Source organism: Pelobates fuscus, chromosome 5, assembly GCF_036172605.1.
Source record: "Pelobates fuscus isolate aPelFus1 chromosome 5, aPelFus1.pri, whole genome shotgun sequence".
Classification (NCBI taxonomy): domain Eukaryota; kingdom Metazoa; phylum Chordata; class Amphibia; order Anura; family Pelobatidae; genus Pelobates; species Pelobates fuscus.
Window position 1 is genome coordinate 145,739,161 of NC_086321.1, and position 26,176 is coordinate 145,765,336.

At 42.7% G+C, this 26,176-nt stretch overlaps 2 protein-coding genes across 2 annotated transcripts; both read left to right on the top strand.

The window, feature by feature from the left end:
• The first annotated feature begins 398 nt into the window (after window positions 1-398).
• On the top strand, window positions 399-5,366 carry LOC134612625 (serine/threonine-protein phosphatase PGAM5, mitochondrial-like). Its single transcript, XM_063457032.1, has 6 exons — window positions 399-544; window positions 1,138-1,310; window positions 1,495-1,620; window positions 3,601-3,689; window positions 3,756-3,886; window positions 4,695-5,366. Exons 1-6 carry the CDS (start codon window positions 402-404, stop codon window positions 4,843-4,845), a joined length of 813 nt encoding a protein of 270 aa, XP_063313102.1. The 5' UTR covers window positions 399-401; the 3' UTR covers window positions 4,846-5,366.
• A 14,750-nt stretch (window positions 5,367-20,116) lies between these two features.
• LOC134612626 (serine/threonine-protein phosphatase PGAM5, mitochondrial-like) lies at window positions 20,117-25,577 on the top strand. Its single transcript, XM_063457033.1, has 6 exons — window positions 20,117-20,267; window positions 21,464-21,636; window positions 22,806-22,940; window positions 24,418-24,506; window positions 24,587-24,717; window positions 25,108-25,577. Exons 1-6 carry the CDS (start codon window positions 20,125-20,127, stop codon window positions 25,256-25,258), a joined length of 822 nt encoding a protein of 273 aa, XP_063313103.1. The 5' UTR covers window positions 20,117-20,124; the 3' UTR covers window positions 25,259-25,577.
• The last annotated feature ends 599 nt before the right edge of the window (window positions 25,578-26,176 follow it).

A 26,176-nucleotide genomic window follows, 5' to 3' on the forward strand; every position in this document is an offset into this window, starting at 1 on the left:
ATAATTTTGAATATATACCTTTTTCCCAGGACACAGACACAGCCATACAGACACAACCCCACAGACAGCCAAGTCAGATAGACAAATACACACAGCCATACAGGTACAGCCATAGCCTTACAGGCACTTACAGACAGTCATATAAACCTATCCATACAGGTGCCTTTTTTTCAATGCTGCCAGTCAGTACTTCTATTCTTGATATACGGAATTCCATCAGCGAATCTATCATCATACCTCGTTCGACTACTTCGAACGAATGGAGTCTGCAGTGCAGTCAGAACTATAACTCCCGGCATGCCTTTCGGACATGGCCCTCTCAGGCTCCCGTAGCCCGCACTATATGAATCCCCGGCTCAGCTGTGAGTTCCGTATCACTCGGGGATTGGTAATTTGCCGAGATGTTTCTCCGTAGAGCTGTGATCACCGCCGCAGGTTCTGCTGTCGCTCTTTTTGCCGCCGTGTCTGTGGAGAAACGCGGGAATGACTACTTTCTAGCATGGCCTCCTGCTGTCAGCGAGCGCTGGGAAAGTAACTGGGATCTGTAAGTCTAAGGTGGCAAACTCCCTGGTCGGCGACCATCCCACTGAATGTCCTCCCACTGGTTTTATAATGTAACAGTTGAGATATGTGGGTCTTACGAAGGAAGTTACCAACCTCGAGTTCTAGTTCTGTCACTAACTTTATAAAATACATGTCTATACAATTAGTGGACAGGGTGTGATTTTGTCTGGATGCGATTAGTTGTCCCAGACCAAAGGAAGCGACACCTGTCGGTAATCTAATCTGTTCGCTGGGCATTTTGAGCTACAAAACGCAGCTGTCAGTGTCTGCATGGAAGCTACCGGTAATTAGTTCTTCTATTCCCAATCTGGTGGCTGTGTGTGCTCTGCCGAGTCTTTCCTGCTTAATTGTGGAAAAGCGTTCGTCACTGGTCTGTTTGGGAAGCAGTCATAGTCTCCCCACTGCCTGGTGGTACTATGGGTCCTCTGGCAGGTGCATCTTTCTCTCGACAAAGGGAGGTGTTCATGCCATTTTTTTTTTTTTTTTTTACAAACTGCCAAACACACACCAGACCCTTTAAGCAAACTGTGGTAACTGCCTTAAAGTGTCTGTGTGTATATTTCTGTTCCATAGTCGAGAGCCAAACTCTCTGATTAACTTGAATCACCTGAAGGAAAAGCCTGAGGAATTGAAACACGAGCTGGATAAACACAAGGCAACGGCTACTCGGCACATCTTTCTGGTCAGACATGCACAGTACAATGAAGATGGAGCTACAGACTCAGAAAAAATTCTCACTGAAGAGGGTATGACTTGTGTTTTTGTATCTTATACATCCCCCCCCACCTCTCTCCCATAAAAGCCTCAGGATTTATAACTACATACATGCCCCACTAACCATCAATTCCTGTGATTGCCACACTGAAATAAGACTGGGGTTATTGTGGTACAGCTTGTCATTAACAAAGTTTAGTCTCTCCTCTCCTGTAGGAAGGAAGCAGGCAGAACACACAGGTGAGCGCCTGGCGTCTCTACATCATGCATTCACCTACATTACTTATTCTTCGATGGCCAGAACCAAAGAAACTTTTGAAATCATCAGAAGAAAACTACCAGGTAAATTTATCTCTAATCTCTTCATATCATCGAATGGAATCCCATTATGATGGGGAATTGTCTAATAAATACAAGGAATTCTGAATAAATCCAGTTTAATACCTTCATAAAGATCAATTGTCAGACACGTACGAACAATTGATCCTTCAAGTGTATCTTTAAAGGGATATATGCACCAAAACTTGCACAGCCTTCCTAAACCCTTCCTGTAAAGAGATGTTTCAACCTCAATTATTGCCTATTCTGTTAAGTTTAAAACTGATCTGTTTAATAGCCCATTATAGCATGCAGGAGAGAACCTAAAGTTAACACACTTCTCATGTATGCGTCACAGCAGGCGGAGGGGTTTGTTTTCTGCCTCAAACATAAGTGAATTAACTCTTAAATGACACAATTCTAGCTTATGACTGCAGGGGCATAATCCATAAACTGCTTCATTAAGCTAAAGTTGTCTTTATGCTTAGAGCATCACTTAAGATCATGCTGGGTGGTAGAATAGGTCAACAGCACCCAGGGGCGTATTAGCCGCGAGGCAAACAAGGCATTTGCCTTGGGCGGCATTTTCCAGGGGACGGCAAAAAAGCCGCCCCCAAATGCCCAAGGCAAATGTCTTGTTAGCCTTGCGGCTAACAGACATGTCGGCGGGCTGCTGGGCGATCGGGCGGCCGGCCGGCGAGGGAGCACTTCCCCTGAGCTGTCTGCTCAGCTCCCTCGCCAGCCGCAGAGTGAGGCTGGGAGGCGGAGCCGGAATATGACGTCATATTCCGGCTCCCAGCCTCACTCTGAGGCGCGCGAGGGAGTTGAGCAAACCGCTCAGGGGAAGTGCTCCCTCACCGGCCGCCCGCCAGGCAGTGCCGCCCGATCGCCCAGCAGCCACTGGACCACCAGGGAGGAAGAGACACCCACCCTCCCCAGCATTCCCAAAGGTAAGGAGGCTGGGAGGGGGGGGGGGGGGGGTTAAATAAAAATAAAAGTGTTAAAAATAAATTTTAAAAAAAAGTGTTAAAAATAAATTTTAAAAAAAAGTGTTAAAAATAAATTTTAAAAAAAAGTGTTAAAAATAAATTTTAAAAAAAAGTGTTAAAAATAAATTTTAAAAAAAAGTGTTAAAAATAAATTTTAAAAAAAAGTGTTAAAAATAAATTTTAAAAAAAAGTGTTAAAAATAAATTTTAAAAAAAAGTGTTAAAAATAAATTTTAAAAAAAAGTGTTAAAAATAAATTTTAAAAAAAAGTGTTAAAAATAAATTTTAAAAAAAAGTGTTAAAAATAAATTTTAAAAAAAAGTGTTAAAAATAAATTTAAAAAAAAAGTGTTAAAAATAAATTTAAAAAAAAAGTGTTAAAAATAAATTTAAAAAAAAAGTGTTAAAAATAAATTTAAAAAAAAAGTGTTAAAAATAAATTTAAAAAAAAAGTGTTAAAAATAAATTTAAAAAAAAAGTGTTAAAAATAAATTTAAAAAAAAAGTGTTAAAAATAAATTTTAAAAAAAAGTGTTAAAAATAAATTTTAAAAAAAAGTGTTAATGTTTTAAATAAATTAAAAAAAAAAAATGTGTTAATGTGAGTGTGTGTCAGTGTGTGTCTGTTAGTGTGTGTGTGTGTATTTAGAATGCAGGGGGAAAGGTTGGGTGGGGGTGGGGAGGGGGGTGCCTGAGTTTTGTCCTGCCTAGGGCAGCACAAAACCAGGATACACCACTGACAGCACCCAATGGAAATACTGCCCTAGTATTTCTAAACAGTCTTTTCAGTTCATTCTACAGCCTTTTGTAACTCTCTATCCTGTCTCTACCTGCTCCATACAAATAGACTTCATGGCCTTGGTGCTAATGAGGATACACAGGGGTTCCCCCATACATATAAGACGGCAGGTTTGAGTTTTTGTGGGGGTTGTTCACTCTGTAATAGAGATGTATTGAAGATCCTCTTTTCTGTTGCATCTCTAAAAACTGAAGAAAACTAAAGCCATGAATCTCCACAGATCTAGAAAACTCTGGATGTGACTTGCTTCGTGAAGGATACCCAATCAAGCCAGTCCCACTATCTTCTCACTGGAAAGCAGATTATAAGGTATACAATCATTGAGTAGACCTAGAGTTAACTATATAATTAATTTTTTTTCATTTTTGTCCTTAGTTTTTTAAAGATGGCCCACGCCTCGAGGCTGCATTTAGGAAGTATATATGTCGCGCAGATCCAAAGCAGGCAAAAGATAGCTATGAGATCATAGTCTGCCATGAAAATGTCATCCGCTACATTGTATGCAGGTAATATACCCTTTGACCTCCAATACAACAAGAATCATGTGTCAGTTAATTGGTCCTCCCAGGTTCAGCACACTGACCGCTACAGAATTTTTGGGGGGGAATGTTTGGACTATTTGCTTGAAAGTGTATACACCAGACTTCCAAATTATGCTAATGTGGAAGTAGAAATCTCTGAAGAGGGGACTACAGGCATAAGCAATAAATGCTAGTCAGTCCAATTTAATGGGGCTTATAATCTCCTTAAACCATAAACACTATGATACTTGTGGTGTGTGTATATTGACCACTATTAAGCAAGTACAACAGCAACTCTGGAATTGGTATAAAACATTCTATGATTCATTGTCATACTGGCTAAAAGGGGGAAATACAACTTCAAAGTAACATACTGGTATACCTTGGCATGTTGACCGTGCAAGCTAGCTCTTCCTTAAAACTTGAAGGGACACTGTAGGCACCCAGACCAATTAAACTCATTAAGGTCTTGGTGTCTTGTCCCTTAACACTACTGTCGTAATTATTGCAGTTTCTGAGAAACTGCAATAATTACCTGAGGGTTAACTACTCCAGTGGCTGTCTACCAGACAGCCACTAGAGGGCTTCCACAGACTTTTGGTCAATTATCTGACATTGGTTGTCCTCATGCTCTGAATAACTCTTCCCTGTGTAAAAGATTGTGTAGAATATGCATGCTATAAACTGTCTAGGTTAAGTAAAACCATCTAGGATACAACCAGCATTATCTAGCTTTTACTGCAGCAATTCATTATATGTGACATTGAGCTAATTTGTAGTTTTTTTTGTTCAGGGCATTACAACTCCCACCTGAAGCATGGAAAAGGATGTCTCTTCATCATGGTAGCATTAGCAAGCTAGTCATCTATCCAGATGGGGAGGTGTCACTGGAGATGCTTGGTGATGTTGGATTTATGCCAGTGGACAAACTTGAAGAGGTTTGACTGAAAGACTTTCTACGTACTGAAGCTGACATGCTGCACTTCCTCCTGAATGGAGTGTGTAGCTGACTGTTATACATCAAGCAGGAAAAAATTAAAGTAGAAACTTTGCTGCGGTCAAATATTCGCTATTGTTATGAAACAATGTATGGACTTAAACTATACCTGGATTCTGCACAGTCCACACTGGTATTCAACACTCATCAAATGGGGTTTCTTTACCACATTTGCTACACTCTAGTGAAGACTACATTGATCCAGATATCACGGAAGATAATGCACTTGGTTGTATGTGGAATTCTTAATGTTTCTGGTCATTTTGTAACCTGGTATATTTCACAACTTGCAAAGTGTATTCTTTAATGTGGGTTATTTTATGTCTTTAGAGTGTTATTGGCTTATCTCTTAGCCTGTCATTGGCTTGTATGAGTCCTCTAACTCCGCTTTAAACAGTTTTTCCTGTTTATTCAGCTAAACATACTTTGTCCAAGACCATGTGACCTCAAATGGAAATTATCTTAATTCAGCACTTTAAAAATCTATGCCTTTTTGTACAACTTGTTTCTATACATGTTCACATTGACTAAACATTAAATTGCAAAGCAAAATCACTAAGACTAAATTTAATTCATATAATAAACTTATGTTGATGAGCCAACTAAACTCTATCTAACTCTATCTAAGAAATTGTCTCTTACAAAGAACTCTCTAGTCTAGTGGGTTCTTTACACTGCAACAGCACTTGTCGTACTTGCACTTTATGCTAAAGATTTGTGGTTTTATTTGTTTTGTTTAAAATCAGAACTCATGAAATGCATGGAGCGTTTTTGGGTCAGGGCATGCATTATCTGACAAGTGTACAATAAAAGTCCCTGTTGCATACCTCATGGTGGCTGATGTACAGTATAACGAAAACTGTCATCAATAGCAGCAAAATTTTGAGGACAACTCTTTAATTTCACTATATTACACCAGAATAACCTGCGTGTCTGTAAGGGTGGGTGGTGTATTAAAGGTGATGGAAGGAACCTAGTGACTGGTTCCTCTCACCTATTCTAGAATGAGCCCATATAAATAGGTAAGCAGCAGCCCCCTGCCATTCAAAAAAAATTCTGGGTGGGGGAGGGAAGAGGGACAGCTGATCTTAAATGCAAAAAGTTAAACATCAAGTGGGCAACCTTGCTATTATCTATTCTTTTGCTATGGAGGGTTAACTACTTTGCAAGGAGTCGACACATAAATGCGACAGGTGATGACAGTATAATCAAAAGGTGGACTTGGCAAAGAGTTGCCCATATTCCCAGGACCAGCATGGGAGATGTTGAAATGGCAAAAGTAGGCTTTTGACTGGGGGAGTCTATTCCACGTTTTGTTAGTATCTATTGGAATAAAAAGTGGAAATGCATAAATCCTGGGTTGTTTGTGGATCATGAAAACTGGTTTGGGAACCACTGGTCTAATCAAAGTGGGAATCCCTGAAGTGGCTCTTAATATTGATTCACAATAGGGCTAGATGTGAAACTACATTTTGTTAGCCGTTGACAAATCTGTAAACCAGATTTGTGTATAATATAAATGCTAAGTGAAATGCAGATCTCAAACAGTCAATATTTCCCAATGTGTGTTGGTACTTAGTAATGTCGCGAACATAAAATATTCAGTTCGCGAACGGGCGAACCGCCATAGACTTCAACAGGCAGGCGAAATTTAAAACCCACAGGGACTCTTGTTGGATGGAAAAGTTGTTTCAGGGGGATTACACCTGGACTGTGGCATGCCGGAGGGGGATCCATGGCAAAACTCCCATGGAAAATTACATAGTTGATGCAGAGTCTGGTTTTAATGCATAAAGGGCATAAATCACCTAACATTCCTAAATTGCTTGGAATAACGTGCTTTAAAACATCAGATATGATGTTGTATCGATCAGGTAGTGTAAGGGTTACGCCTGCTTCACAGTGACAGACCAAACTCCCCGTTTAACGCACCGCAAACTCCCCATTTGCACAACCGCAAACTCCCCATTTGCACAAGGTTGGATACCAAGCTAGCCATGTCCCGTTCCTTGTCCTCACTGATGTCATTGAAGGTCTCTTCCTCCACCCAGCCACGTACAACACCAAGGGTCCCCGAAAGGTGACAACAAGCGCCCTGTATTTTTTTTTATTTTTTTTTAAATGTACACTACTGCTACACCAGATATGAGTTGCACTGGTGTGACACTGTGCACTGGCAGGCCCAGAAACGCACACGTGTGAAGGAAACTGACTATTATTTCACAGTCAAAAAAGTTCTTTTTTTGTTTTTAAATGCAAGCTATTGTGCCCCAAAAACATTTGTGTGTGGGGGTGCTGGAATGACGTGGGCCAATGGGAGCCTGAATCAACTTTTGGCTCCCACTGCCCCTTTAAGAGCGAGCTCGTGACTCTAGCCGTGCTCCTAGTGCCAGGCGGGCCACGTGACCGATCACTGCGGTCAGTGCATGCGGCTAAGTCAGAAGAGGAGATCAAGCCGCATGCGGCTCGTGTGGAGGCAGGAGTGATCCAGCCACGCGCAGCTCAAGCTTAGGAGCCAGGTCGGTCCCAGGATAAGGTAAATACAGCCACAACCACTTATTCCAATCACACACCTTTCCTAATGTCCTATCCCATTAAAAGCATATTACCGCGTACCCCTACTTCATCCAGGTTACCTATCAATGGTTCGATATTCTGAGCCCTCTGATTTACTGTACACGACTATTCGATATTCCCACAAATTTTATATAGCATTTTATGTTTGTTTGAGACCACCTTAAAAATATTGGATATCGCTAAAAATCATGATCACTATATACTTTCTCTACAAACCTCTAAAACGAACCAAACTACTCATCCATCCGCTATACCACTTTATCCCACCTAGAACTAGTGCCCAGTTAAAATACCGGTACTTGACTCTTACATGCCACACACATTTCACCACTACTCTCACTGAATCCTTCTGACTACGGCTAAATTCATCTTCTACATCAGAACACTACTCCTAAGATTGGGTTGTATCCATGTCTTGGGTCTTTCATTTAGAATAGGGGCAGCTTCGGTCTCCTTCAACACTGACACTCCAGTGCATATTATTAAAAGATTGGGCAGATGGAAATCCTCAGTCTACAACCAATATATTCCTCATCCCGAGAAAGAAATGAGGAAAGATTTTAAAAGTTTGGCTTTGTAAAGTTGATGCAATAAGTGTGTTTTTCTTTAATACCTTTTCACCCTCTTTGCATGAACCCGATTTACATATATTACTAATATGTTTCTGAACATATATATTATATTATTCACTCACTCACTCTCTGGGCCGGCCTAAGACATCATGCTGCCTAGGTCCAACGATAAATGACTATGGGGGATAATGTATAATAAACACAGGTTACTGGCTATGGGGGGGATAATGTATAATAAACACAGGTTACTGGTTGTGGGGGGGATAATGTATAATAAACACAGGTTACTGGCTATAGGGGGAATAATGTTTAATAAACACAGGTTACTGGCTATGGGAGGGATAATGTATAATAAACACAGGTTACTGGCTATGGGGGGATAATGTATAATAAACACAGGTTACTGGCTATGGGGGGGATAATGTATAATAAACACAGGTTACTGGCTATGGGAGGATAATGTATAATAAACACAGGTTACTGGCTATGGAAAAGAAAAAGAAAAGAAAAAAGAATGCAGCTTCAGAATTAATCTAAATTGTATGCTGTCTAGGAGGTGGGAGGGTCTGGGAGGGAGGGTCTGCTGCTGACTGTGAGGTACAGGGTCAAAGTTTACTCAATGATGACGAATAGGGGCGGACCGAAAATCGCATATGTTCGCCGTCCGTGGCGAACTCGAACAAGCTATGTTCGCCAGGAACTATTCGCCAGCGAACCGTTCGGGACATCACTATTGGTATTACATGCCAACACCCACAAAAAAGTGATGAAAGGGAAGGTTGACCAGAAAACATTTTGGGAATGAGCTATTTGTGAAAAGGCACAAGAAAGGACAGTATTTGCAGGATTACGAAATGGATGGCTGAGGCAGGAGTGGCATGAAGATGGCAATGGCACAAAATGGGTTTACTGAAGAAGCAAAACCTAAATGGCAGGGGCACACTGAATGAGCATTGCATGAACAGGGAATATGAGGGGGGTGTCATGCATATAACCTAAATCTTTGAATTGTCCTGATGTCTTTAGTAAATGGTATACATTTTAAGACGACCATCAGATCATTAAAGTCTATACTCTGGTCATGAGCCTGGTTGACTGCTTCTAACACTGCGATCTGCTTGTGGAAATCTCTGACCAAACTACAATCTGAGACCGCTGCCTCACACAGGATCAGAGTTAGGAAGTGATCACACATTACTTTCTCCTTGTGCACGTAGAGGGAGCTGATAGTTGCAAATAGCTGACCCCATGAAACTAAGCCAAAGGTATCGGATTATTAACCAGTCGCTAAGACCAAAAGAAAACACAAGATAGAATGCTGTGTAGCGGAATGTACATTTGCAAGCTACTTTTTATTCCCTGTATTGGCTGTTGTCCCCCCTCCCCCCGTTATTTTGCCAGTTATTTCATGTAGTTCTTTTTTGGCCGTTTGGGAGATTTCATATGAACAGCATCCATTCGTCTCCCGAACAAGGACCACCCCTGTACCCCATTAGAACATTAACACCAACCACTTTAGTGCGAAACCGCAAGGGAAACAATAAATGCTATCCTTAGTTTGTCTCCCGAACTGATACCGGAGAAACTGACGGAAGCGAAGCACAGAGAGATGGACACAGGTTTCTTCAGGAAGGAAGAGATTCTTTATTGGATCACCGATCGGGACTCAGAGGGACTAGCGTCACCAAAATACCACAAGTTCTGAGTCCCGGACAATAGTGCAGGCTCCTTATATAGGCACATAACTCCTCCCATATTAAGCTCCACCCGCACATTCTCTTGACCAATCAATACAAATAAGAATTAACTTCCTGCTTGACCGCATGGCTTGTCCAGCGCAATGGAGGAGGGGGAATACTACATCCTGTATTCTTGCACATGCTCCGTACACTACTGATCGTATCTTGCCTCGTGCAACCAACTGATCGATACGTCAGCATATGCACGTACACATGCCACGTGGTAATCTCGGCCTACTAAATTTATTTTTACCGAGATTCCACCACATTCCCCCCTTTGATGCCTCTTGATATTTCACAATTACTTGAGGCACCACTTAACCTTAGTTTGCATACACCGCAAGTTACCATGAACCGGACCAGACTTATCTTATGATGTGAATCTTCAACACTCATCTTCCTGCATTGGTTCTCCCTGATCTAAAGCCTTATACTTATAAATCGCCATTATCTGTGCAGCAGCCTTCCTCTCTGCTATATTTTCTATCAGACTTTGCACAGACCTAACTACTAAGGGTATAAGACACGGCAGGAGTAGACACAACATTAAAATCAGTAGGACTCCACCTACCACTGCCTTAAGCCCTCCAAAGCACTCATACCAGCTACCAAACCAACTACTTGGATTATACCCTTTCCATACCTGAGTAGGCACATGCGCTAGTTTAACCATATGGCTAGTAAGCTCAGCTATTGCTTGCCCTTCGTCATCTATTTGAAGACAGCAATTGCTCAGGTTAAACTTCCCACATACCCCTCCCTCTACTGCCAAAAGGTAATCCAAGGCTAATCTATTTTGGTAGACTGCCGTCCTCATCCTGGTGTTATGCTTCGCTAGAAGATTGAGCGCTTGTGATGTTTCGTTAGTGATAATCTCAACCACCGCCTGTAATCTTATAATACGGTTGAGCATATAAATAGGGGTTCTGTAACCAAAGGTACCATCCTCAGCCCACGTGGCTGGCCCATAATAATCTATGATACGCTGGGGAGGCCATTCATTATCTTCCCAGGTGCCTATCTCTATGGGTCCCCTTTTCTTCCTATGATTCACATCATACACTTTAACACCTAAAGTCTCACCTGTTTCAATCGGTAACAAGAAGAAGGATGGTTTGAGCATACCCAACACACATGCCCCTTCCCAGTCCTGTGGCAACTCCGAATAGGCTTTCTTACCACAGATCCAGTACAAATTTGCTGGGGCTCTCCAGGTAGATGTGATGGATAAATCAAACCACACATCCTTTAAATTGGCGTATCTAGCAAACGGGTTAGATGGTTCTGAGACATTTGAAGCCGACCACCAAGTTGTATTCTTTGTATCATCATCATAAGCTTTTTGCCCTAGACAAGTTAATTCTCCTACAGAAGTGTTATACATTATTCCTTTCCTTGCTATGCAAACATAACCTATGATGGAGGTCTTTAATCTCCACTCAGATTTACCTCTAACACTCATATGATAATCGGCTTGTGTAGATATTAGTTGGTCAACTGCCTCAGAACCGGACATTACCTCCTTTGCTTCCCAAGGCCATTGGTCTCCCATGTTAGTACCTCCACACACATAGCAGTTGGTAACATTAAGACTACCGGCAATACTTTCGGCTAAATCAATAAACAGGTTTTTAGCATTATGGGGGATCTTATTATCTATACTCATCTCTTCATAAAAGGAATGGTATACTTGATGAGTTTGGGAGGATACCGTATCAGTCTCTATCCCTATAAACAATACTGTCCCAGGATCTAAACCCGTCCCGTATATTTGAAACCCAAATAAATTGCCATATTTGTCTAAGAACTTATCGGGTTATTTATAAGTATATGGATGGGATTACATTCCATAGACTTACAATATGGGCTAGTCGGCAACTTAGTCACTATCATGTCTTTGTCTACTGTCTGTCCCCAAGTCGCCCACCCCACACAAGACCAATATGGGCAGAAGTTATAGTCTTTATTTGGGCATCTAGGACTCACATATTTATTTTTACTACTGGGACAGATATATTTATCATTAGACCCATACGTCCTCTCCCATCTAAGATCCCCACATACATTCCACGGCTTTCTACCACTCGATATCGCTTTACACGCATCAAATAGCAGAACACCCGAAGAATGTACGGATTCTAACACCGTCTTATTAATTAGGGTCCCCTGAGGATCTCCATTCCTGAGAGTCAACCAAATTGTACGAGGTTGATACTCCGGACTGAAGCACTTAGGTTCTCCTACTCCTAAATGGCACACACTATAGTCTATATTTAAGTATCTACATCTCGATATATCTCCTTTACACTCGTATTGTGAATGCCAAATTAGGGTTTGGGAAATATGGTTACCTGTTCTCGTAGTCTTAATGCATACCTCACAGCTAGGAGTGTCGGTACCTCTACCTTCCTGAATATAAAAACACATATAAATAAACACTATCAAAAGCACATCTTTCGCCGTCATCCTCAGTCTTCGTCCGTGCGAAGGCACCTCAGCTTCCAGGATGTAAGGGCTGCAGGGAATGGAGTTCTGCTCGTCTTCACAGGAGTCCCTTCGAGACTTTCCCTGGCTTATAAACTATACGTCGGTGGGCGGACAGGCTTTATTATGGCCTTCTCACTCACGCACCAAATCCCAAAAATAATAAAATTTGTAATCCACAATAGTTCCTCGTTACTCCGACTGAGTAGTGCGTTTTAACCGGATCTTGCAGGGATTCTCTGGATCTGCTGTAACTTGCCAAGAATCGACTGCTGCTGGTTTAACCCTGGAGTGATGTATCCACGGAGTCACTTCGGCTACTTTTATCGCTGTAGGGGTAGACAAAAGAACAACATAAGGACCTCTCCACTTGGGCCCTAACGGTACATTATTCCACTCTTTAATCCACACTTGATCTCCTGGATGATAACTATGAACAGGGGGATAAATATTCACAGGTAATCTATCTTGTACCCATTTCTGTACCTCCTCCATAGTCTTACCCAACTCTACAACCTGCTGCCGGGTAATTCCTTCTCCCAACTGACTCAAATCCCCCCTTAAGTTACCAAGTACGGGAGGTGGTCGCCCATACATGATTTCAAAAGGAGAGAGGCCTATCCTTCTGGTAGGGGTACTGCGGATTCGCAATAGAGCTATGGGTAAGAGAACGTTCCACTTAAGTTGGGTTTCCTGACACATTTTAGCCAACTGGTTCTTAATAGTTCTATTCATTCTCTCTACCTTACCAGAACTCTGGGGTCTATATGCAGTATGAAGCCTCCACTTTATACCAAGCATATGAGTCAGTTGTTGTAGGCACTGATGAACAAAAGCTGGACCATTGTCCGATCCTATAGAACAGGGTAGTCCATATCGGGGTATTATTTCTCGTAGCAGGAATCTCACAACTTCTCCTGCTTTCTCTGTACGAGTAGGACATGCTTCTACCCAGCCTGAATAGGTGCACACAATTACCAGCAGGTAACGATGTCCACCCGATTTAGGCATCACTGTAAAGTCTATTTGTAGATCGGACATGGGGAGTCCCCCCATAAACTGGACTCCTGGTGGCTTTACTGGTCCTTGTCTTGCATTATTTTTAGCACACGTTACACATCTTCGTACAATGGCCTGAGTCAAGTTGGACAATCTTGGTATGTAGAAATGTTTTCTGAGAGATTCTTCAGTACTGTCTCTCCCAGAATGTGTCCCGTTATGATAATTTTGGACAATTTCTACCGCTAGTGATGCTGGTATGACTATTCTTCCATCTTCTAGCTGATACCACTTGTTCTCCAAATACTTTCCTGGTTCAGTCTTTAACCACTCCTCTTCTTGAGCTGTATAAACTGGAGTCCATTGGGACAGTGGAGTTGGTATAAGAGCAGCTATATGCCCCACATACTCCTGTCTTCCTGATTCAGCAGCACGCTTAGCTGCACTATCTGCCATCCGATTTCCCTTGGTTACATCACCATCTCCTCTCAGATGCGCTCGACAATGTATGATACCGACTTCTTTCGGCTCCCACACTGCTTCCAATAGTTGTAGGATTTCAGCTGCGTATTTGATTTCTTTGCCTTCTGAATTCAGTAGTCCTCTTTCTTTATACAAAGCTCCGTGGGCATGAGTGGTTAAAAACGCATATTTGGAGTCCGTGTAGATGTTCACTCTTAAACCTTCAGCCAATTGTAACGCTCGTGTCAGTGCTATCAATTCTGCCTTTTGTGCTGATGTTCCTTTCGCCAGTGGCCGAGCTTCTATCACCTTGTCTATTGTTGTTACTGCATATCCTGCATAGCGGATCCCTTCTTTCACATAACTACTGCCGTCGGTATAATATTGAACATCGGGGTTCTGGATGGGAAAATCACGAAGATCTGGTCTACTTGAGAATACTTCATCCATTACTTCCAAACAATCATGTTGACTTTCAGTAGGTTGTGGCAAAAGGGTAGCTGGATTTAAGGTGTTTACAGTCTCTAAATGCACTCTGGGGTTTTCACACAACATTGCTTGATACTTGGTCATACGGCTGTTACTAAACCAATGATTTCCTTTGTAATCCAACAACGTCTGTACTGCATGTGGGACTCGTACATAAAGTTCTTGACCCAGAGTGAGTTTATCGGCTTCAGCTACTAGCAGGGCGGCTGCAGCTACGGCTCTTAGACAAGGTGGAAGTCCGCTGGCCACTGTATCCAATTGCTTAGACATGTAGGCAACAGGTCTTTGCCATGATCCCAAGTACTGTGTCAATACTCCCACAGCCATTCTTCTTTGCTCGTGTACATACAGGTAGAATGGTCGTGTGTGATCAGGTAGACCTAATGCTGGGGCACTCATCAAAGCCTTCTTCACATCTTCAAATGCCGTTTGCTGTTCTTGGGTCCATAAGAAGGGGTCGTGCTCTGTACCTTTGATAGCTGCGTACAGAGGTTTTGCCAGTATCGCATAGCTGGGAATCCATATCCTACAGAAGCCTGCTGCCCCCAAGAATTCTCGCACTTGTCTTCTATTCTTGGGTATTGGTATTTGGCAGACAGCTTCTTTTCTCTCTGGCCTCATAATTCTTTGACCTTCAGAGATATGGAATCACAGATATTTGACAGTTGGCAAACACAACTGAGCCTTCTTTCTAGACACCTTGTATCCTGCCTTCCAGAGAATGTGTAGTAGATCGTGCGTTGCTTGCTGACAGATTTCTTTTGTAACTGCTGCTATCAACAAGTCATCTACATATTGTAACAATACACACTCTCCTGGGATGGACTCGAAATCCAGTAGATCTTGACTTAGGGCTGAACCAAATAGGGTAGGTGAATTTTTAAACCCTTGGGGCAGTCTTGTCCAAGTCATTTGGCGTTTTGAGCCCGTTACAGCGTTCTCCCATTGGAAAGCGAAAATACATTGACTTTCTGCGGCAATTCGGAGGCAAAAGAAGGCATCTTTGAGATCTAAGACTGTAAAGTAGGTAGCCCCGCCCGGAATTAAAGCAAGCAGGTTATATGGATTGGGTACAACTGGATGTATACTAACAACCGCATCATTGACTGCTCTCAAGTCCTGCACAGGTCGATACTCATCTGTACCGGGCTTTTGAACAGGCAGCAATGGGGTGTTCCAGGGGGAAGTACAGAATTTTAGGATACCATACCGTATGAACTTATCCAGATAGGATTGGATATTCTTCTTAGCCTTCTGCGGGATGTGGTATTGTCTTAGGCTCACTGGATAAACCCCAAGTTTTAGTTCAATTTTTATAGGTGGAATATTGCGGGCCAGTCCTGGTGGGTTGTTCTCTGCCCAAACTCCTGGTATGTTAAATAATGTCTCATCACTCCTAGGGTTTTGGCTAGTCAACACTGTATAAAGTCGCCACTCTTCTTCCTTTGGTACGGATAATGTCATGATACCTGAAGGTCCATTAAACTTTAAGGATGTTGTTCCATTTGGTAGGAACGTAATCTGCGCTTGTAATTTTGATAGCATATCACGTCCCAGCAATTGGACTGGACATTCAGGCATATAAAGGAATTGATGTTTTACTACGTGGCCTCCCAATGTACAGAGTCGACTTTTAAGAACCGGTTTTTCAGCACTTCTTCCAGTTGCTCCTATCACAGTAATAGTCCTTCCAGATGGAGGAGCAACTAGATTAGTCACCACTGAATGTTCAGCACCAGTGTCGATCATGAACGCACTCCTTTTTCCCCCTATTGATACATTGACCATAGGCTCTGCTCGACCAAGGGGGATGGAGCCCGGTCGGTATCAATAGTCCTCCATGACCGTGTCAGCCAATCCTACAAAGTCCCTACCTTCTCTATCGCGGGACCTTTGCGCTGCTGGAATATACCTGTCTTCCCTAACACTTCCTCTGTTCCCATTACTCCCTCTATTACCATTACTCCCTCCGGGGCCTCCTCTACCTCTCGCTCTGCCTCTAAAGTTTCCGTAACCTGTCCTAGGTCTGTCTCTCTCACACTGTTCTCTTCGAGGACACTCATTTCTCCAATGCCCTTCTTCCCTACAGTATGCGCACTGATTTCTACTTAGAGGTTCCTCATTCCATCTACTATCGCCTCTATCTGGGCCCCGTCTATCTACGCCTGCGATCGCTACCGCTAGCATATCAGCCTTTTTACGCATCTTGCGCTCTTCCTCTTTCTTACTTTCTGTTTCCCTATTCATATAAACCTTATTTGCTACCTCCATTAGTTGGGTGATTGACATACCTGCAAACCCTTCTAACTTTTGTAGCTTGCGCTTAATATCTCCGTAAGCTTGGCTGACAAAGGCGGAGTTCACCATTCGGGAATTGTCTGCGTCTTCCGGATTAAAGGGGGTATACAAGCGGTATGCCTCCAATAATCGGTCATAAAAGACACTGGGCGCTTCATCACTTTTCTGAATCACCTCAACTGTCTTCGACATGTTAATAGCTTTCTTTCCTCCGGCTTTCATGCCAGCAATTATAGCGTCTCTATAGGCTCTGAGTTGAACCATATCAGCACCATTTACATTCCAATCGGGATCAGTGTTGGGAAAATGTGTTGCGGCCCATGCTGATGGATTGGCTTGGTTTAAAGTACGGGCTTTATCCTCTAGTGCTTTAATGGCCGCTTGGTTAATCCTTGTCCTTTCCTCATTGTTGAATAAAGTCATTAATAACTGCTGGCAATCAGCCCATGTCGGGTTATGTGTCTGTACTATTGAGGTGAACAGATCAGTCATAGCTTGTGGTTTCTCAGTATACGAGGAATTGTGGGTCTTCCAATTTAAAAGATCGGTTGTCGTGAATGGGACATATACAAAGACTGGGTCAGCATGTGCCATTTGGCCTGCGGCATCGATATAGGCTGACCCAGGATTCAGACGAAGAGGCATCTGATAGTGTTTTAATTGTTGGGCACCGGTCAACTGTCGGGTCTGTATGGGGCTACGTGGAGGGGCGTCAGTCATAGTTTCCAGTCGGGGAGAAATAGGGTATGGGGATGTGGGAGCTTGGTTTTGGGAAAAGGTTGTAAATAAAACACTTCGAGCCGAGCTAGATGAAGCTTGACCGGAAGTCTGAAGTGGCGCCAAATCAGGATATTCGTTTTTAATGGGGGTTGGTTCTGATTCCGGAAGGGGAGATTTGGTACGAGGGGGGGTGGATCCTGTACTGGAGGAGGAAGCGGAAGTGGATGGGGGTAATGAGGGGAGGGCTGCAGGACTTCCTGCATTTGCGTCACTTCCTCTTAACGGAAAGTAAGGGGGCGGCAAAGGGATCTCGGACTCAGGGGGCGTGTCCAAAATGGGCCTAACCACAGTCCTAGTGGACGAACAAGTCCTAGCTACCATGAGGCGACATTGCTCCTCGTGGCATGTCCGGAGCCATTTTGGCGAGTCATTTACGGCCTGTCTCCAACAATCAATATAAGGAAACTGGCCGTAAAGTTCAGGCCTACCTGATACAGCCACGTGTAAGCGCTGTACCAGAGTTGGATCCAAACTGCCACGTGGCGGCCATGCCGCAACCAAAGTAGGCCACTCCCTAGTACACAAAGTGACCAAACGTACAGGAGACATTTTAACCCCAAAATCACAAGTTTTGAATCCCTTTTTAAAATTCTTCACCATACAACCTAAGGGATCCGGAATCGTTGACTGCGACACACCCATACTTAACAATGGAACGTCGTCGACAACGAATACTATACACGCGTACTATTCAACAGTCACACCCGTTTCCTCTGGCAACAGCACCACGTGGTACGGTTACCAAGTGAAACGTACACAATAACACAATAAACACTCAGGGAATTCCCGTACACACACAGCTGTTACACCAGTCACTAGATAATCAATATTATGCCCTTTGGCGTAACTATACAGTCACCCACGCTATAATTCTCTATATACGAATTACCCGTCTATAACACACCCCAGTAACATCGTCTTTTACAAATAGCGGTTACAGTACGGTTAGCATAGGTCAAAGCACAAGTTAAGGTCACAATACAATTATTAGTGGTTATGGTGTTAAACATGCAATGGACGACAATGATTAGTACTTATATACAGTGTCAGTAAATATACAGGGTTATGGTACCGTGCACTATAATACAGCAACACACTATTAACACTCTCGCTAGACGGCTGAGCTCGCGCTATCTAACAAGATATACACTTTACTAAACAATCTTTATCACATTTACAATTCCCAACTAAACTATTGGCCAGTACCTTGAATGGACTACCTAAAAACAATCTACATACGTTTTGGTTAGCCACACTGCCCAAGCACCACATATATAGCGAGCTAGAGGACCGAATTTACACAGACGCCTCTTAGTCGCACTATCAAAAGTCTAGTGGGTTCCAAATTTACACGCCTTCCCACTTAGCCCAGATAGGATGAGAGCTAGCGAACCGAATTTACACAGACGCCGCTTAGTCTCCCGGTCCCTCCGACCTAGCGAACAAAATATACACCCTAGAACGCTAGTCTAGACAAGACACCGGTGTCCGGCTAGGGCTATTTACACCAGAGCCCCGCCTGACTAACAAAATCAAACGGTCTGACTAAAGAGCGTTCGATCGAGCGGTGCGCCTTCGCTCCTTCCCTCCGACAGAGGGGGCAGATACACAGATTCAAACCCCTTTGGGCCTACCGCACAATCGGTATACCCCTAGTGGGTCCTGCCGTCTAAAACAGCAGTTGTCTTACCTCCTCGTTCCTGAACCTGAGTTCACACTCATCGACGGGGACACCCCAGCACTTCTCACGTAGAGGCCGATGATCTCCTGGACAACAGACCAGTGGCGCCGAGACGAAGGGAGGTCCACGCAGAAGTTCAGGGGTGCAGCCGTAGAGAACGTGGGCAAAGATAGACCGTCTCACGCCTCTGCCTCTCAGCTACCGTTGAACGATGAGCTTCCCGGCCAATGCACCAAATGATACCGGAGAAACTGACGGAAGCGAAGCACAGAGAGATGGACACAGGTTTCTTCAGGAAGGAAGAGATTCTTTATTGGATCACCGATCGGGACTCAGAGGGACTAGCGTCACCAAAATACCACCTGATCGTATCTTGCCTCGTGCAACCAACTGATCGATACGTCAGCATATGCACGTACACATGCCACGTGGTAATCTCGGCCTACTAAATTTATTTTTACCGAGATTCCACCACAGAACGAGGGCAGCAGTACTTAATCGTCGAGTGCTTGGAACTATTTTCAGCTTGGCACTCGCACGAACATCGGTAAACTGCCGACCGCTGCCCGCTCCGCACCACCTACACGAACGGTGTTCGGGAGATATAAAGTACCGAACAGGGGGAGCATTCGTATCGTGAAAGCAGGAGATTCCCTTATATGGTTTTCGCACAGGAACCTTCCGAACAGAGACCGGCCAGGTGACCTATTCTCTACAAAACAAACAGAAATGCTGACAAAACGCAAATGCAAAACCCCACCATTCTCATCATAAACATGCACATGTGTATGGCACTAATTTGTACTATTTGTCAGGCTTTGCCAAACAAACAATGTACATTAAAAGAAAAAAGTAAAAATACATTCATTTTTAACTCACTTTGGTAAATATGTCTGCCTGAAGCACATGGTTTGTGTACAACAGGAACACAATACAATGAAATGTTTAGACACCCTATATTACAAAAGTACAAAATTAGGATTACAGCTTTAATATTGCAACTGCTGTAGCTACGTAGAGAATTTAACTACAACTCCCGGCATGCCTTGCGGCCATGTCCCTTTCAGGCTCCCGTAGCCCGCACTATATGAATCCCCGACTCAGGTGTGAGTTCAGTATCACTCTAGGATTGGTAATTTGCCGAGATGTTTCTCCGTAGAGCTGTGATCGCCGCCGGGGGTTCTGCTGTCGCTCTTTTTGCCGCCGTGTCTGTGGGGAAGAGTGAGGATGACTTGGTGTCTCTCTGGCCCCATGTGCACCCTGGGCGCTGGGATAGGAACTGGGATTAGTGAGTACCTGCTGGGTGAAGCAAAGGATCCTGTGATGGGATGTCCTGTACCGGGGCTGGAATATCCGTACTGAGCGCTATAGAGCAGACAGTGGGATCTTCTGCAGTCTGGACCCAGGAGCTGACAATCTAACAGGAAGCTGCCATTAGTATAGGGAGCTGAGAGCATTTATTGGGAGAGTTACATAGATCACTGGGTATGGTGAATGTAAACTGGGCTTCACTGAGCATCATCTGCTTCAGATCCAGGGGCCATTCGCAGAATTTACTCATTATCCCGAGTCTAGTGTGTGGGACCAGAGTGTTAAAGTTGTTTACTTATCCCCTATGACCAAAGAAAAATGTTACGCATTATAAGCTCTGTACCTGGCAAGCATACTAAGCATAATGAAACACGGGGGTTATGTTTAAAGTCTTGGTTTATGTGGGTCTGATGTCTCTTCTGATTTTGCCCTGCACTTTCTGATGGGGTTTTTTATTTATTTTTTGTTTTGTTTTTTGTGTGGAAACTCTCCCCTTCATCTAACATGTTCTGCCACTGTCATTGGTGGGCTTTCCGTGACAAGTAGTTTTAAATTTTTGTGGTTTAGTCAATGTCTAGGTGGGTCTTTAAAGGTTAAAACTTTGCCCACTAGTCTGCTGGTGCCTGACACCTCTACCTCCTCTCCCTTCCTCCCAGCTGCCACAATAACAGCAAGGCTTACCAGGTGGCTGTTTTCCTATCAGGATGTTTCTCCTTGCAGCTAGACAATCTCAAATTATGGAATCATGGTATCAGCACCATTCCTGCCTGGAGGCGAGCTCCTGAGAATGGCGGCTGAGCTGCATCCAGGTTCTATAGAATCTGGATGCTGAGCCTACCGCTCGCTCAGAGGCTTTGAATCCGCTGAGCACTCTCCCCATCTGGGGACTCTGAATTCACAAACTGCTGAGGGTCCAGTGGGTTAGCTCTATTCATATGAACCTGTCCCTTACAGGTGCTGCCATCTTCCTCCCTCAACTCCTCTGCAGGAGCTGATGTCACTGCTGTACTATGACAAGAGTGTAGCATTGAGATCTATGAAGGATGCTGCCTGGAAATCTAGGCCTAATCCAGAAAATGCATTTCTAGAGCTTGATTTTGGCATCCATGTTGCATGTCTTTCCCACTTGCTGACTTTTTTAAAATTTCTTTTATTCAACCCCTCCAAAAACAGCCGTGAACCAATGTCGCTAATTAATTTGAATGATCTGAAAGGGTGCACAGAAAAAGAGCGTGAGGACAAGCTGAAGACATGTAATGCTAAAGTCAGTAGACACATCTACCTGATCAGACATGGTCAGTACAACAATGCTGATAGTGAATCTGAAAGAACCCTAACTGGCAAAGGTAAGACTTGTATTGCTTGACTGTCTGCAACATCTACAACTTTCTAACAAGTAACAAAATAAAAATCAAGAGGAGGGTGATATTATTAAAGGAACACTATAGTCACTTAACCCCTTAAGGACCAAACTTCTGGAATAAAAGGGAATCATGACATGTCACACATGTCATGTGTCCTTAAGGGGTTAAAGATGGTTATGCGGCTCCTTTCATTGTTGGTGGCAAATGTACAAGACCATTGCATTAAAAAATGGAGGGCACAAATTGATTACCATGTTTGCTTTATTTTATATTGCATCTAAAGTGTATATAGTGAAAATATTTATAACCATCTGTTAAAACCACTGGGACTACTAAACAGTCCAATACAGCATGATGTGGTTAATAAGCAATAAAAATGACTTTCACAGAGTATTTCTTATTATAAGAATACTATGGAACACTCTATTAATTGAGGAGTGTCTGGCAACGAATAGGGACTGCATATAGGCCAGAACTTTAAACTGCTTGGAAACACACAGGCTTCAGTTGGTCAAAGGGAGACACAAATTCAATAAATTGCATGTTACCAGCCCTCCTGCATGAAAAATCCTGCAATCAGTTCTAAAGATATGTAGATACTTGTATTTACAGCCAGTGATACTTTGTAACTGCTTTCAGCAGCCTCAGGTGGTATAATTGGCACTCCTGGAGGAGATGGATATTTTGGTGTAATTGATAGCACTTATGCAATAAACCATAATACTCTGGCTTCTTACTTTATATACAAAACTATGTCTATGACTGCAACTTCATATGAACTCTCATGACCAAAAGGCCTATTGGTAATGCATTTTCAGTTGGCAATCAAACTAGGTAGCAAGCGGTCTTTGTCAGGCTCCCGTGATGTGGTGTTTAGAAGGGGACTCTATATCCACTTGCACAAACCTGAGCGCTATGCAAGAATTAAAATAGTCAGTCATACGTCTGTCTAATAAGTAGCTGACACTTGTTAGTCTGAGTTCACTTTAGGGTGGAAACCTCTTTATAGGAACTTTGAAAGGTGAATGTTTATTTTAAAATGCTTGGCCTCTTTATTTGAATACTTATTTAAATATATATAATTTTATATACAATTGACTTATTGTAGGCTGGAGTGTCCATTTTAATTTCCTGTTCTTCCCCTTCTGCAGGACGTGAACAGGCAGACTTAACTGGACAGCGTCTGGCAGCTCTTGCAAATGAAGGGATTAACTTTAATGGCATTGTTTATTCATCTTTGACCAGATCCACAGAAACTGCTGACATAATCAGCCGTAGATTACCAGGTGAGATGTGCAGGGAATAAGAATGGAAACAGTTTGCAGTCTCTCTTCTAAAGGGGTTCTTTGAACGGACTATTTCCAAAGGCATCCTAACCTTTAAGTAGCTTTTTTTTGTTTGTTTTTTTATGCTTTGTTCTATGGTTAGAGGCCATGGTCTTCCCAATAGATCTGTTGCTATGATCTCCACCATTAAACAGTATGTTGTGAGTTGCGTACATGACCACCACATGTGTCCCATGGATCCCCCGGCGTGCCCACATCTCCAGCACATGTACTTCCTGATAACCAGCAATTTTTTTTGTTAAAACTTTTTTGGATCACTATAGGGTCAGGAACACAAACATGTATTCCTGACCCTATAGTGTTAAAACCACCATCTAACCATGCCTCCATAAATATAGCAATATCTTACTGTATTCAAGCCTGGAGCTGTAACTCTGCATGCTGTTAGACTCAGAAAAACAAGCAGTCTGATGACGTGGTAGCCTGATCCAATCAGTGCTCCCCCCCCCCCCCCCCATAGGATTGGCTGAGACTGACAGAGGCAGATCAGGGGCAGAGCCAGCATGATTCAAACACAGCCCTGGCCAATCAGCACCTCCTCATAGAGATGAATTGAATCAACAAATCTCTATGAATAAAGTTCAGTGTCTGCATGCAGAGGGAGGAGACACTGAATGTTTGGATGCATTCTTAGGCAGCCATGACCCAGGAAGGATCTCTAACAGCCATCTAAGGAGTGGCCAGTGAAGTTATCACTAGGCTGTAATGTAAACACTGCATTTTCTCTGAAAAGACAGTGTTTACAGCAAAAAGCCTGCAGGTAATGATTCTACTCTCCAGAACAAATTCAATAAGCTGTAGTTGTTCTGGTGACTAGTGTCACTTTTTTTTAAAGAGTGAGCAGCCAATGGCTGCTCAGTTTAATATTAAAGACATGTCCCTACCTGTGGCACAGTGGGTAAGGACAGGTGGCAGGATGTAACCTCACTTGTACAAATAAAAGTCATATTAACCTCCTGAGACCATGGGGGGTAGGAATGATTTGGGAAGAATCACACAGCTCACTGACCTTTCTATTAAATATTGCAAGGAGGAAGCTGCAAGCCAGTAGCTCCCTAATTGTAATCCATTCAGACAAATGGACACATTTTCAAAAATTCAGATGAAAATGTATTTGACCAAAATTACTGCCCAAGTTCATTCCCTATAGATAAGACTGGTCTTCTGTTAAGAGCATAAATTGGTGTGGTATGACTATCTGCAGCTGCTACTAAGCCACAACTTGTGGGTTGTTTTTTTTTTTTTGGACTCTGACATTATTTATCAGATAAAACTGTAAGTTGGGTAAACGAGCATACAACCCATGCTAAACCTTTGAATTTGTTATACAAAGCTGAAATGTTATACCAATTCTAGTCTTGGTGAGTTCTCTTCTCTATCCAATAACATTGTAGTAACCCAGTGTTCTCTTCTATAGGTATTAAAATGTGTAGCTCTAACTTGCTTCATGAAGGAGCTCCAACCCGGCCAGTACCTCCAGAATCCAGGTGGCTACCAGATCTCGATGTAAGATGGCTACCTGAAAGAGTATGATGGGTTTCTGGGTTTTAATGTTCCTTTTTAGCATATGGTTGTCTCCATTTCAGTATTTTAAAGATGGCCCACGCATTGAGGCTGCATTCAGGAAGTACATCCACCGTGCGGATCCAGAGCAAACCAAAGACAGTTATGAGATTATAGTCTGCCATGATAATGTCATCCGCTACTTTGTATGCAGGTAAATGCTATTTAGCTACTGCCACCAACCAATATCATCTCAACAGATGGGCTGGTTCTTATCAAATTTGGGCTTTTGTGTCTGCTGGCTTCACTACTCTTAATGCAAAAACTACACACCAAAGCTCATTTACACAACAACTTGGCAACTTGCAATGTAATGTCACATTGCAAAATGGTAACTTGTGTAAATGAGCTTAATAAACACAAGGTGTGTGGCTAAATGCTAATAGAATTCTTGCTGTCACTAGATGATGCTGTCTCTTTATAGTAATGGTAACTGTTTGTAGAAAACAAATGCATGTTTAATGTCACCCAGTGCAGTCATTCACATGTTCCATAACCTTTTTATAGCCTGAATCTTTCATGTAATAACCATGTGTCTTCACAGGGCACTGCAATTCCAACCTGATGGTTGGCTTAGGATGTCTCTGTACCATGGAAGCATTACCAAGATGGTGGTCTCTTCCAATGGGGATGTGTCGTTGATTACACTTGGTGATGCTGGATATATGCCCCCAGGGAAACTTACTGGTGCATAGATGGACTTCGCTTGGAAACTTATTCAGTGTTGGACTCGTTTTGACTCTACCTCCTGGTGTGACATGCAGGGCACGTTGTTGCAGAATAATTGAAACCTTTTCCAGCCTTATTCTAATTATTGCACCAATAGGGGTGATTGCACACTTGGTTTCATAGACCAGAACACTTGAGGCCTTGTCAGTGGAAAGTTTGCTCTCTTGTTTTTGAGACTATTAAACTGACAAATCTGTAGCAGGGATGTTGGACATGTTTACTCTATACTTATTAGAGTGGTGTTTTGCACAGAATAGTAATGATGGGTGCTATGCTTTAAATATATACTGCACATAGATGGTAATATGCATCAAAAAGCACTTACAATGAGTGAAGTTATTCAACTGTCAATTTCTATGCACTTTAAAATGTTAATAAATGCAAGTGACTGAAATATACTTTGCAACACAGTAACATTTCTTCTTAAATGTAGTTACTCTTGCCTATATGGGGATCCACAATTCATAAACGTCTAATGCCAACTTCTAACATTACAAGACACATGAGAAAACAGGTCCTGTTTTAATTTTCAATTTAGTGTAAACATTCTGCAGCGTCTTATAATAGATAAACTAAGACAAATTAACGCTGACAAAACCAGACAGACAGTAGGGCCCTGGCACTTTAACAGACTCATCCTTCTGTTTGAAGCTGACCTGTTAGCAATTCAGGAAGTTACAAGATAATTAAAAAGCAACATAAAATGTCAGTACCAGCTTATGTCCCTTGCATCTTAACCCCTTAAGGACTCCAATCTTCAATTTTTAAATATAAATGGGGGAGAGTAGGAAATTATAAACTTCTCACCCATTTTCACTTAGAATTTTTATTCATGCAGTGCAACTACACTCAGACTTCGTGTATCGGTCACAAGTCCTGTGTGT

What these genes read in the sequence shown, in the direction of transcription:
- LOC134612625 (XM_063457032.1), top strand. Translation starts at nt 402, where the DNA reads ATGTTTCTCCGTAGAGCTGTGATCACCGCCGCAGGTTCTGCTGTCGCT. An exon ending in TGGGAAAGTAACTGGGATCT is followed by an intron (nt 545 to 1,137) that starts GTAAGTCTAAGG and finishes TCTGTTCCATAG; the next exon opens with TCGAGAGCCAAACTCTCTGA. An exon ending in AAAAATTCTCACTGAAGAGG is followed by an intron (nt 1,311 to 1,494) that starts GTATGACTTGTG and finishes CCTCTCCTGTAG; the next exon opens with GAAGGAAGCAGGCAGAACAC.
- LOC134612626 (XM_063457033.1), top strand. Translation starts at nt 20,125, where the DNA reads ATGTTTCTCCGTAGAGCTGTGATCGCCGCCGGGGGTTCTGCTGTCGCT. An exon ending in AATCAGCCGTAGATTACCAG is followed by an intron (nt 22,941 to 24,417) that starts GTGAGATGTGCA and finishes TCTCTTCTATAG; the next exon opens with GTATTAAAATGTGTAGCTCT. An exon ending in ATCCGCTACTTTGTATGCAG is followed by an intron (nt 24,718 to 25,107) that starts GTAAATGCTATT and finishes GTGTCTTCACAG; the next exon opens with GGCACTGCAATTCCAACCTG.